We start from the raw sequence: 12,825 nt of genomic DNA, 5'->3' as shown, positions 1-12,825 counted from the left end.
AAAAGTAATTCTATTGAATCCAGTAGTAGCATTTGTGATTCTTGTGCAAAGGCTAAACATGCTCGAACACCTTTTCCAGTTAGCATAATAAAAACTTGCAATTCCTTTGAGTTAATTCACTGTGACATTTGGGGTGGTTACCGCGTACCATCTTACACACRGGCAAAAWTTTTCCTCACCATAGTAGACGATTACAGTAGATCGGTATGGATCTTCCTAATTAAACACAAAAGTGATGCTAGCGAGTGTTTAATGAATTTTCATAAAATGGTCGAAGTGCAATTCGGAAAACAAATTAAAAGAGTTAGATGCAACAATGGTGGCGAGTTTACGTCTAACTCTATGATGGACTTTTATAACAAAAAGGGGATCCTATTGGAAACTACCTGTCCACACACCCCACAACAAAATGGGATCGTGGAAAGGAAACATAGACACCTCCTTGAAACAGCCCGGGCATTGAGATTTGAAGCAAACCTTCCAAAGAAATTTTGGGGAGAGTGCATTTTAACCGCTGCGTACATTATAAATCGTCTCCCTTCCAAGGTCATCAAGAACAAAACGCCTTTTGAGCTGGTTTGGAATCAAAAGCCGAAGTATGAACAAGATTATTGGTCTTTGTCTCACTCTTACCGAATAAGATTATTGGTCGTTATCATATTCATCCGATAAGATAATGTGACTTGATAAACGCTTATACGGGTAAACGTTTCGTAAACTGCCCCTAAGTCAGTTTTGTAAAGAATCAACATATCACAGTATTTGAGAATATGATAATATAACTAATACTTTTATTTCAAGAAAATGCACAAACACATCGTTTCATGTGTTTAATATTCATGTTCTATAATATGTTCATCCAAATAGCCCACACTGCATCCAAAAGCGCGGTTTAAAATTTTCACGGTGCAATTTATAGTTTGCATTATTTTATCAAACTGTGCTATGCGGTATGGTTTACGGTTTTGAGTTATCAAACCATGGTAAAACCGTACTTCACCACATATTTTGTACATTTTTTTAATTTTTTATAACACACATTTATATGTGTGTGTATATATATAATATATATATATATGTATATGTATATAGAATAACGTAATATTTTTGGACTTTTAGGGGCCGTTTACCTAAACACTTACCCGGTAAGCACTTAACGGTAAAATTCAACATTATCGCTTACTTACCGGATATGATTTTATTCACTAAAACGCATCGTATGAAACAATTTATCCCGGTAAGCACTAACCATGATAAGAGTCATCGTTCTCACTTACCATGTAAGACTCTTGATTCTTGTCTTCGCTCTTACCCGGTAAGATTTTTAGTCCTTGCCATGTTCATATGGTAAAGTAAAATGACTTGATAAGCGCTTACCCGGATAAGCGTTTGGTAAACGGCACCTTAGTTTGATCCAATGTGACAATTGATGACATTAATAAATTAGTTGGACACGTCATAACTCACACAGCCCGATTCAATTTCAAGTTTATTTCTTTTACTTCTGAGATAATTTTTAATTGTGCAATATGTATTTAGGAATTGGATGTATCGACATTCTTTATTTATTTGGACCACGGTCACTTTATCGTCAATTCTACAATTTATTTTTAAAGTTATAATTATTAGATTATAGACATAAGTACGATAGATACAAACCACATAAACCGTACCGCACCATGCAGTGCGATTTGATGCAGTTTGGAAAAATGTTTAAATCCGCATATACAACATGGTTTGCGATTTGGCTTCAAACTGTATCAAACCACAATGAGAATACCTCATGACACACTGCGTCATGNGATTTCTCGATCTAGGTGTTCGTCATTTAGGGTTTGTTTTAGGCTCTTGATGAAGGATTTGATGTTATGGATTGCAGTTGAAATCAAGTAGGGTGTTTGATGATCAATTCCATGTTCTGTGTTACAATTTTTCTCTAGAAAAACTTRAACCCATTTTGGGGTTTCGGACTTCCAATTCATTTAGTACTAAATCAGGGTTAAAATGGTAATTTGTTGTCATTCAGAGAACAGTTATCAAACAACATTATTTCATTCAGCACTTAATCATTCTGACCCTCTTAACCATTCTGACCACTTAACCATTCTGCACCAAACCATTCAGCAACTGCCAAACAGCCCCTAAATGTAATCACAATGTAGCACAAAAACAATGTTTACGGGATTCTTCATATTGAAATGTAGAACAGAAACAATGTTTACAGGATTCTTCATATTGAAATGTAGAACAGAAAATGATTTTACCTAATCTTTCGTTAGCATCCATCGATTATGTATATGGTTCCACTTGCGATCGACTCTAGGGTTTAGGTAAATCGTGTCCTTCTCGAAAACCAGACAGTATCTTCACTCTATTTTGGATTCGAATTGAAAAGAGTATATTAAGAATATTAACAAATTTGTAGCGCGCGCTCAAATCCGGCTCAATAATTTAAAAAAAATGATCATCTTGCCCTTCTTTACATTATGTCATTAAATGTCAGTAATTTATTTTTGGAATTACATTAATTAAGATTCCTTTCAATTTTAACCATTGATTATTAGGATGTGTGGTTGAGATTAGATCTCACGGTTACCACAAACAAAACAGTTCCCATTTGATTAAGCCCCTATATAGTTGTGTACCCGTGTAATGCGGCGGGAGCCGCGATTTTGAAGTCTTACTGGTTTTATTAGAGAAGATTTAACGATGATATAAGTTGCAATTGGTCTTTACATATTAATATAATTTGAATAAATAAGAGTTATGATTCCAATTACAGTCTATCGATGAAAAAATTGTATGACAGTTTAAAGTCCAATATATTTAAAATCCAACATATTTAAACGACATCACAAATATGTTCGATTTACACCATGAGCAAAGATCAAGAGATCGAGAGCGAGATTGAGAGTTCTAGAGCAATTGAATGAGAGAACTTTTAATAACTTATGGTGAATATCAGTTTGAATCTCACCTTGGAGGATGGGGAGAAGACATAGAGGTATGAGAGGGTGAAGACATAAGTGAAAGGTGTCAAAAGTATCTTGAAAACATAAAAATAAAAGATAATAATGTGCATTGGTAACTTATACTATATGTTATTTAATTGTAGATTAAGAGATTTTAAGACTTAATGCATAAAGTAGTAGTACTTAACGCATTATGATTTGTTTTTAAGACTTTAAGACTTTATGCATAAATGTATAGTATTTTGTGCATTAAAAATTGTTTAACACTTTTGATAAATCTGGTTTATAAGATAATATATATATATATATATATATATATATTAAATTATATTCCATAAAAATTGCTAAAATAATACATTTTCACATTAAAAGAAATTGATTTTATACCGGCATATCACAATCTAGAAGTTTTTAGAAAGACGATAATCATATGTTTATCGAGGCTAACGATTTCGATACACGAGAAAGGTACCCCTTAAATACGAAAGTTCATAGGAAGGTTGTCATGAGAAAGGTATCTCTTTAACTGATTTTTATAACGTTATACAATCCAAATTTGAAAAACGGATAGAAGACTGAGCAACTTCAGTTTATTACCACCCTCGAGTTTAACAACTATTGGATAAAGCCTAAACCTTACATTCAATATGAAGGATAAAGAAAGATTTATCCCTCTTTATTCAACGATCTTGAATTAAACTATCCACGGAATCGTGCGCCGTGTGAAACATAGGTCATCGCCGTTCTTAACCGGTTGTTGGCTTCATTGGGAGGATCACGTAGTTTGTTATGAATTTTATATCGCCAAGGAAAAACACTCTTATCTCCTAGTAGACGACTAAGGTCGATAAGCACTTCCTGAAGTCTTATCATTTTCAATTTATTCCGTAACTGAGGTCAGGCAAGCCTGCTTAATCGTAAATTGGTCCATTCATGCCATGCCTAGTCAGCTAGGCTAGTTAGCTAGTAYGCCATTTTAGGTGAGTTCGGACTCAAKTGGATCGGGTTGTATAGAACTTATTAAATATTATAATAATCAAGRTGGAGCTAATACAGACCCATAATTGGATCGGGTTGTATAAAACTTCGATTTTGATAATTTCTAGGTTAGTTGGATTCTTGAATAGTTAAATTGTGGGGTTTATAATAGGTGATTAATATTTGTTGGTGTTACAAATTTATTGATATGAATTTTTATTCCTGCAGTCCATATATAATTGTCGGAAAATACTTGGTTCTTGCCATGTTCATCCAGTGAGRAAAATTACCCGRTAAATACTTATCGGGTAARCGTTTAGTAAACGRCCCTTAGATAAATAAAGTTACATTATTAAATATTTAAACTAAGATCATGGCATTTGAACAACAAAAAGACAAACGTGAATCGAAGAAAATACTGTCTTATTGGAAGATCGTTTAGCTTAAAAAGTAAAYAGTCCCGAATACAGCTTAATCATGAGTAACGGTACTTGAGGACACATTAGGTTGAGGCTATCGTGATCTCGTTATTCCTTGTTAGAGGCATATCCATTTCTAGGGTAGCTTCTGTGACTGCTTCAGAATTCCATGTTGCTTGACCCAAAGAATCAGCTACCTCACCAACCCCAGATTTTAGATGCAAAAATGGGTTTAAAGGCGGATCCGACACGTCTAATCCGCCTTCCAACATTTTGACGACGACACTCATCATCGGCCTATTCTCGGGCCGATAYTGAACACAACAAAGAGCCACCTTAACCATCCTCTCCACAACTTCTTCATCCTTCTCCTCGACAACACAAACCATCATCAGATCCTTCAATTGTTTCTTTTCATATTTATCCCACGCCCATACTGGGAACCACTCTTTACTCTCATCAAGACTCGCATCCATGTTCTTCCTCCTCCCGATGATCTMAAAAAGCAGCATTCCGAAGCTATAAACATCGCATTTCTGTGTAACCGGAAGAGGCAGCCACAGCTGGGGTGCAGCGTAGCCCGGGGTTCCCCGTCCTCTTGTCATGTTATGTGACTGTTATCCCTGTTGCAAAGTTTGGCTAAACCAAAATCTGCTACTTTTGCACAGAATGTTGAATCCAAGAGTATGTTGCCTGGTTTTATATCGTAGTGGACTATTCTCTGATGGCATCCTTCATGCAAGTATGCGATGCCTCTTGCAGTCCCTAGTGCGATCTCGTTTAGCTTCTCAAACCCTAAAATATCCCCCTTGTTGGCTTTAAACAAGTGATTGTCCAAAGACCCATTGATCATGAACTCGTATACAAGAGCTCTTAAACTTGATTCGAAGCAAAACCCATAAAGCCTAACCAGATTAAAGTGGTGGGTTCTTCCCATGGTGCTCACTTCCGCCATGAATTGTTCTTCGATCCTCTTGTCTGAGGTACCATTTAGTACTTTGACAGCTACAGTCGTCCCGTTGCTAAAGACTCCCTTATAAACTGTCCCGAAGCTGCCTGAACCCAACAGGAAAGTGAAGTTATCGGTGGTTGTTTTTAGGTGTTGAGAGGTGAAGCGGATGGGCTTTTCCCTTTCCATGTTCTCCAGGAAATCAGCTATGGTAACGGAAATAAAGCGGGAGTCGTAATTGAATAGCTTCATTTTCATGGTGAATGTTCTTCCATTGCATACATAAGTAATGACGCTTATCACTATAAAAAAAAACTGCAAAATAGAAACCATTAACATGAAGAAAGTAATCAAGTGATGGAGAAATTTCATTAGTTGAAGAGAATGAAATAAATTACCTACGTCATCATCCACCCAATTACAGTAGATATAGTTGAAGACTTACAAAATCAATAACGGCCTTTTCTTAATGGGACTCATAGCTTATTTGGCCGGCTATACATGTATGTTTGATAATGGTTTAATAATATAGAAAGTGGCTTATTCAGTAAGCTTTTAAGGGAAGCTTTATGCAGAAAGCCAGGTTTTTTCCAAACCTGTCTTTTCCAATTAAAAAACATGCTCATTCCATCTATGAAAAACCCTCCCAAACAAAAACCTTCCCAATCTATACAGACAGATTAATCCACACCAGAAAGCTTTATCTATACAGGACTTAACGAAAGACCAACCAAACAGCCATTAAGTCAACTACAACCACCACTAATAACAACCTCAATTGATATCATTGATCCAACCCCCCCATGGGAAACCAATAGCTAAAACACATATTCATTAATGAATGAGTTGGTAAAATTATGATGTGGAGGAGTCAAAATTAGCTAGGGATACATGTCTACAATCATAATAAGACCTACTTTGCTACCTACGAAAGATTTTTACACCACATTTAGTGATGATTTTTATACTAATATATCTTGGATATATATGGCCGGCCTTAGTACCACCTCCAAATTCAATAATGAAAGTAACGTACAAAGACCATCTACAGGAGTCAACTATTCTCTTGACAGGGGGTTTCTCCATCTTTTCCTTTGACTAATGTCATGCTTCGACAATTGATGAATAGTTGAAGATAGTTGTCGAAGCCTAGCCAAAGAAAAATCACATTTTAATATGAAAACAAGCCATGGAAACAGGGATGTAAACTATCAGCATTCACCGTACAATTATGGTCAACATGGCATGCACTGTAGCTGGCTCTGGTACACCTTTTTTGCAATGACATCTCGTAAAATAAAAGAAAGAAACCATGCTTACCAGGTCCAAAAACTTCAACATACGACAAACACATGAAACAAAACAGTAGCTCTCAAACAGGGAGAAGAGGAAATTTCAGGGCAAGTTCCAATGTTTGTAAACATCACCTTCGGGATGATCTCTTCAGCAGTATTCTTAATCACCAATCGTGGGGCTAAGTATACCATATACCTGTGAATAACACAAACTTGATAAAATTGATAATACAGAAGGTAAAAATGCTACTGCTAACAGTTCATGAAACTACTCCAAAAGCCCAAATCGAACTAGAATTGCTACAACTTTTTACAAGCAAGAATTACATTCACGAAACAATATATAATCATTGGTTGTTATTCTATGCTGCAAATGGAACATAAAGGGAAAATAACAGTTTCATGCTTACTTGGACCAACAACTGAATGCCTTCATGCCATGAAGTTGCCATTTTGCTTACAGATCTGGAAAAGCAGGCCAATCTTCTTTGAAGTAAGATAAAAGTATTAAAATTTTGACTCCAGTGAGAAAGCAACAACAAGTGCTCAATGGCACATTTAATAACTTTCATTCATGACGTACAGATGGAACAAGTAAATCTATAGCTAGAGTTCACGCCATTAGACTATCTTTGGCGGTTGCTAAGGTAAAACATTATAATTATGAAAATGTTACAATGCCCCATGCTCGCAATACTAAAAGAATCATGATCAGATCACCGTAAATTTGAACATTTGATCCAATACAACCAATGGAAGTTCCCATTATGTGATGTTTTGACAGATGGATGTAGTGAACAATGTTCTTGAAGGTGCCCTTGCTCAAAACCTATCATGCAAAGAAAATGAAGAATTAGTAATAAGATTAATTACTGCATCTTTGCAAGTTCAAGGAAATAACTCTCTGTTTCGTTCCCTTACATGTTGCAAGGAGAACGTCTCTGCAGATAGAACCTGTGACCTTTTGGTCACAAAGGAAAATCCTTCCTCATAGTTCCAAGATTTGCCTTATAAGTAAAAGATGTGAACTTAAAATACAAAAAGGATTAATTATCAAAAAGAGAAACGTGCCACAGCCAGTTTGCCAATTTGATCTTGTACTTAGTTTTTTTGCTAAGTAGACAAATAATCACAAAAAGTTCCAGTCACTTTAACCATAAAGCTGATGTTGCAATACAGTTGAAATTTTAAGAGTTCTGTCGCGATCCCCTGGCTTTAGACAACTTATGTGTCAAATCTTCTAAATGATAAGTTGCCAAACTATAAAATTAAACTGAGAAAAGAAAACCGAAAAGAAGAAAAAAGGAAAGGACAAGACAGAAGATTTGACATCTGACTATTTTGCTGGTTAATGTTAGAAAGAAATTTTATCAAATTGGCTAGAAAGATAAGATCATTTGTGGAAAATGGCCAATAGTACATTGATCTTTTTGGTAATCATCCAAAACTAAAGCCAAGTGAAAGCAGAAACTATTCAAAAGCTTACCTACAAAACAAACTTGTTACTTTTGTGCTTTGTTGGGTATATCTTTAGCTGTTCTTTCAACCTTCTCCTGAGGTTAACATGTTTCACAAGAATCAAGCATCAATAATACGGAATCACAATGGTACTTCCAAACCACATGAACGGATGATCAATAATGACTAAAGATGGCACATAGAATATCATTACATATTTGAATGCTATAAATGTGTAGAAAATTTGAGGGTAAAAGGTGTAACTGTTTAGAGACTCGTGTCACATCCCAAGTGTCCCAAGTACAGATAAGACATGCAACAGTCGCACGCAGATTCAAATCAGCATTCACCCTGGAAGTGTCATGAACATCCTAGAAGCGACTAACGTGCTCTAGCAAAAACTAGTCTTTTGGTCTTCCCTACTTTAACCTAGGATTCTCATGTATTCTAGATCGTTCATGAGGTTTGTAGTTTTAGGAAGCAATGTAGTAGAATCTAGAAGTTTCTTTGTCTAGAAATTTCCTTGAGCTCCTTTGAAAAGAGAAACTCTCTTCATATATAACTATTGAAGTGAATAAAGCAATATCCAAGCATTGAGAGAAACAGGAAACGAAGTGTTCACATTATCTTTTTGTATTTTCTCACTGTATCTAGTGTTCCCTTTCAGAGTTTTAGCACAGCTGAGGAAAAATAGTTGTTGCTAAAGCTGCCAGGTGCTTGGAACTTTGGAAGTAATTAAATTGATGACACTATGCATAGTTGTCATAATTATACCAATCCACCATTTAAATTCTACGGTTTGTATCCATTCATGAAACTAAGCAATGATATCCCATTGGTGAATCTCCTATTGCCAAATCACCCTCAGATTTCATGTATTATATGATTCTATACAATTGTACCCTGGATCTCGTGTCAACTTTGTGAAGCTTTGGTGGATTTGCGTGTAGAGTTCATGATCCAAAAACTTACTAGTAGCCAATAATTATAAAAGTTTTATGTTGGTTGCTTGCCTGTTGTTAAAATTGTAATGAATGAGTAACAGGAACCAGAGAAGATTCTCACGATAATGAAAGTATATTTTTGTTTACACATTTTTAAATGCCTACTTTTTGTGTTTTACCATTTACATGCATGCATACCATATAAATCACTTTAGGAGAAGTGGAAATGAATCTACAATTCAATTTGATATGCAAACCGACAAGATGTTTCCATGTAACAATAAGTTTAGCGTTCTTAAGATAAGACACGGCTACTATGGACAATGGTGCATTAATTCAATTATAATGGAGAACAATCACCCAAGCATAAATACAAAAGTCAATGTCTTCATCCCAGACAACTTGTGAATCTTTCAATTAACCAGAAGAGATATCCACCAAGTTCAACCTCCATTCTGCTTGGGTGGCAAACAGTTACTATGAGCTAAACTACTTTATCATGCACAGTTGGAGTTGATTAAGGTTAATGATGGAAGAAATTTCATTATGATGAGTGATCAAGTGTGAGTGGACAATAAATTACTTGTAATATACATTAACTCTGGCTTAAAGATAAGGTCATTTGCGTGCAATGCTGGACCCACCCACCAACACCAAGCAAGAAAGGCAAACTAATGATAAATCATAACATGAGCATAATTTTATCAAAAATATGTGTACCAGAAAATGCCAGAAGATGAAAACTTACCATGCTCTCATTTTCATAGTAATCATCCAAAGCCCACTGATATTTTGATTGATTCAGCCCAAACCAATGTGCCAGATAGTCATCCAAATTTGAATGTGCTGTAGAGAAAGGGTTTACATAAACAATCACTGTGGTATCACAGAATTACAGAACACACTCTTAGGTTCGATTAATTACAAAAGTCCATGTCCTGGCAACTTCAAGCCACAATCAAATCCCTTGGCAACAAAATCATAACAGACTCCAATGATTTGAATGGAGTAGTGATAGAGAGGACTTACAAACCCCATACCTTGATCTGTACCGTCATATTCAGGTGGAAAAGAAGAAAAATGCCTTTTTCATTGTTAGTATGGGGACCCAAACCAAAAGAAAACTGCCCAACCGAATACAAACAAAAATGAGAAAACTTAAAACCTGAAGTCCTCATTTTTTACACTCACCCACCTTCTTATAGCTAAAAGTATTATGTTCATCAGCTCAAGGTAAAAGACTTCACTCCTCTTCTACACAAGCTAAACACTCATTTTGTTGCTCACTTACGTCTCACCTCAGTTGGATTAGAGAAGAAAATATCTCTTGCATCAATTGATTTGTAGTGAGCCTATAAGGGAGTACGGCAATCAGCATCAAGTCATCAACATTTGGCCCTAAGAATAAGGTTGTTCAAGAACATCGAGCTTTGTGAAGATAGCATGCTGATCTACCAGTACTTCTATTCCAACCTTCGTATTTTAAGCTGAAGAAAATATGACTTTGTAGAGGGCCAACCAGCTTTTTTGTTTCAGCTTTCATCAATGAAGATAGTTAAGTGGTGATCTCCTACTTTGCACATATGGGCAGCTTTTGGGACCAAACCCTCCTGGGGAGATGATTGCACAAACCAAGGGAAGGTTGGCAAAGGTGTCAGATGTCCCCAAACATGTAAAAGAACCTAAAGGCATAAATTCTAAGATCACTGTGTTTTAACCTCCCATCTGAGGTGGACCAAGGTTTTGTAGGTCGTTTAGATCATATAATAGGCATCCTAGCATCAAAAAGTTTTATTACACTATCAGACAATAAATCTTCTCATAATCATGTCTTCCTTTTGTGGTCGATCTTCCACTTTTAAGCTACATAATTAAAGTTGTGCAACACACCTAAATGATTCCACTCTGAGTGAGTTCAACTACCAGTTTGGAAACAGACAAAACAATGCAACAAAAAACTCATCAACGATTAGCTACTAAACAAGAAGACGAAGAAAAAAAACCAAACAACAAATCTGTCTGAAATTGAATTTCGTAAAATGAGAACATGTCCGCCAAATTCCCTCTAAATCTATTCAAATCGTACAAGTAAAGAACGCTACCATTCTGAAGTTTAGCGACGGCGTCCCAAAAGAAACCGAAGTTGGAGGCGTATGACGAAGCAGTCTTGTCGTATTGAAGCGGCGGCGGCTGAACCGGAGAACAATTCTTTTTCTTCTGAGAATCCGAATCCCGCACAGGAGATGATTCAGATGAGGGTTTAGGGGTAGGCGTAACAAATACGGTGTAGTAACCGATCTTTCCGATCACCGGCGGAGGAATCGGTTGTTGTTTGTGAATCGGCATTATCTATAAGTAGAAAGAAAGAGGAGAAATTGTTGTGGGTAAAGTTTGGATAGAACTTTTGAGGTAAAGAGTGGGAAAAGGAATGGAGTTGTTGATTGAATCAATGAAGAATCTTTGATGAGAAAGCTTAGGATGCCATTGATGTGCTGCAACAGCTTTCACACATGAGATGAGATGCTTGGAGTATCACTTGGGATAGATATGGATGCTTGTTTGTGTTTGTTTTATTACTTTTTATTCAATACAAGAATTATTTTGGTCACCGGGGGCTCGCAAAATTCGATCGGATCTACATTTAAATCCAATGATTGAACACAGATTAATCCACTTCTTGCAAAGTAATGTGTTTTTTTCTAACCACGTTTGTTCTGTGTTAATTTTATTTATAAATGTTAGGAGTAAATTTCACTTTTGATCCTTAACATTTGTTACTTTTAGTGGTTTTTGTCACTCAAACTTTAGTTTAACAGGTTTGATCTTTACGTTTGTCGATTCTCAACAGATTTCGTTTCTTTCTTTTAACGATCGTTAACTTTTTCCGTTACGTCCAATTTAGTTAAAGGTATTTTAGTCATATTACTTGTTTTCTTATTTTTCTATTAAACTTTAAAAAAAAACATATTATATGGTTATATATATTACTAGTTGTGTACCCGCACAATACAGCGGGAGCCATGAATTTTACCGATTTTGAAGTTTCACTGGTTTTATTAGAGAAGATTTAACGATGATATAAGTTACATTTGATCTTTACATATTAATACAATTTGAATAAATAAGATTTATGATTCCAATTACAGTCTATCGATGGAAAAAAATTGTATGACAGTTTAAAATCCAACACATTTAAACGACTCCACAAATGTGTTCGATTTACACCAAGAGCAAATAATCAAAAGATCGAGAGCGAGACCGAAAGTTCTAAAGCAATTGAATGAGAGATGAATGAATGACTTATGATGAATATTATTTTGAATCTCACCTTGGGGGATGGGGAGAAGACATAGAGATATGGGAGAGTGAAGACATGAGTCAAAAGTGACAAAAGTATTTTGGGAACATGAAAAGAAAAAGTAATATTGTGCATTGATAACTTGTACTATATGTTATTTTAATTGTAAATTAAGAGATTTTTAAACTAAATGCATAAAGTAGTAGTACTTAATGCATTATGAATTGCTTTTAAGACTTTTAAGACTTTGTTCATAAATGTATAATATTTTGTGCATTAAAAGTTGTTTTTAAGACTTTTGACAAATCTGGCTTATAAGGGAGTATAGATAATATTATGAATTGTATAAAAAAAGACCCCCTCCGATCCTTGTCGCCTAAAAACAATAGCTATCCACTAAGAACTCAAGAACTATCAACATCAAATGGTAAATAATATTATTGTGAACTAAGAACCCAAAGCGAGCATCAAAAAGATGATCTGAAATCAAGAAATCCATCGTTGAAAGAAAC

The 12,825-nt window shown here is 35.5% G+C and overlaps 1 protein-coding gene and 1 pseudogene across 1 annotated transcript; both read right to left on the bottom strand.

The window, feature by feature from the left end:
- Window positions 1–4,428: 4,428 nt before the first annotated feature.
- On the bottom strand, window positions 4,429–5,577 carry LOC112508015 (annotated as a pseudogene).
- Window positions 5,578–7,140: 1,563 nt separating this feature from the next.
- Window positions 7,141–11,573, bottom strand: LOC112507015. Its single transcript, XM_025111394.1, has 4 exons — window positions 11,118–11,573; window positions 9,764–9,861; window positions 8,100–8,166; window positions 7,141–7,442 (listed from the first exon to the last, which is right to left on the bottom strand). The coding sequence occupies exons 1-3, from the start codon at window positions 11,359–11,361 to the stop codon at window positions 8,116–8,118; spliced, it is 393 nt and encodes a 130-aa protein (XP_024967162.1). The 5' UTR covers window positions 11,362–11,573; the 3' UTR covers window positions 7,141–7,442; window positions 8,100–8,115.
- Window positions 11,574–12,825: the final 1,252 nt, after the last annotated feature.

The sequence above is a fragment of the Cynara cardunculus genome, assembly GCF_001531365.2.
Source record: "Cynara cardunculus var. scolymus isolate 2C chromosome LG 2, CcrdV1, whole genome shotgun sequence".
Taxonomy (NCBI): Eukaryota; Viridiplantae; Streptophyta; class Magnoliopsida; order Asterales; family Asteraceae; genus Cynara; species Cynara cardunculus.
The sequence above is the reverse complement of the archived record's forward strand: the minus strand, read 5'-3'. Positions and strand labels throughout refer to the sequence as shown.

Bases quoted from the DNA above. Each gene is read 5' to 3' on its own strand.
- LOC112507015 (XM_025111394.1), bottom strand. From the start codon at position 11,361: ATGCCGATTCACAAACAACAACCGATTCCTCCGCCGGTGATCGGAAAG. The intron at 9,862-11,117 runs GTAGCGTTCTTT...CTTTCTCTACAG, and splicing joins CGTCGCTAAACTTCAGAATG to CACATTCAAATTTGGATGAC. The intron at 8,167-9,763 runs GTAAGTTTTCAT...TGTTAACCTCAG, and splicing joins ACTATGAAAATGAGAGCATG to GAGAAGGTTGAAAGAACAGC.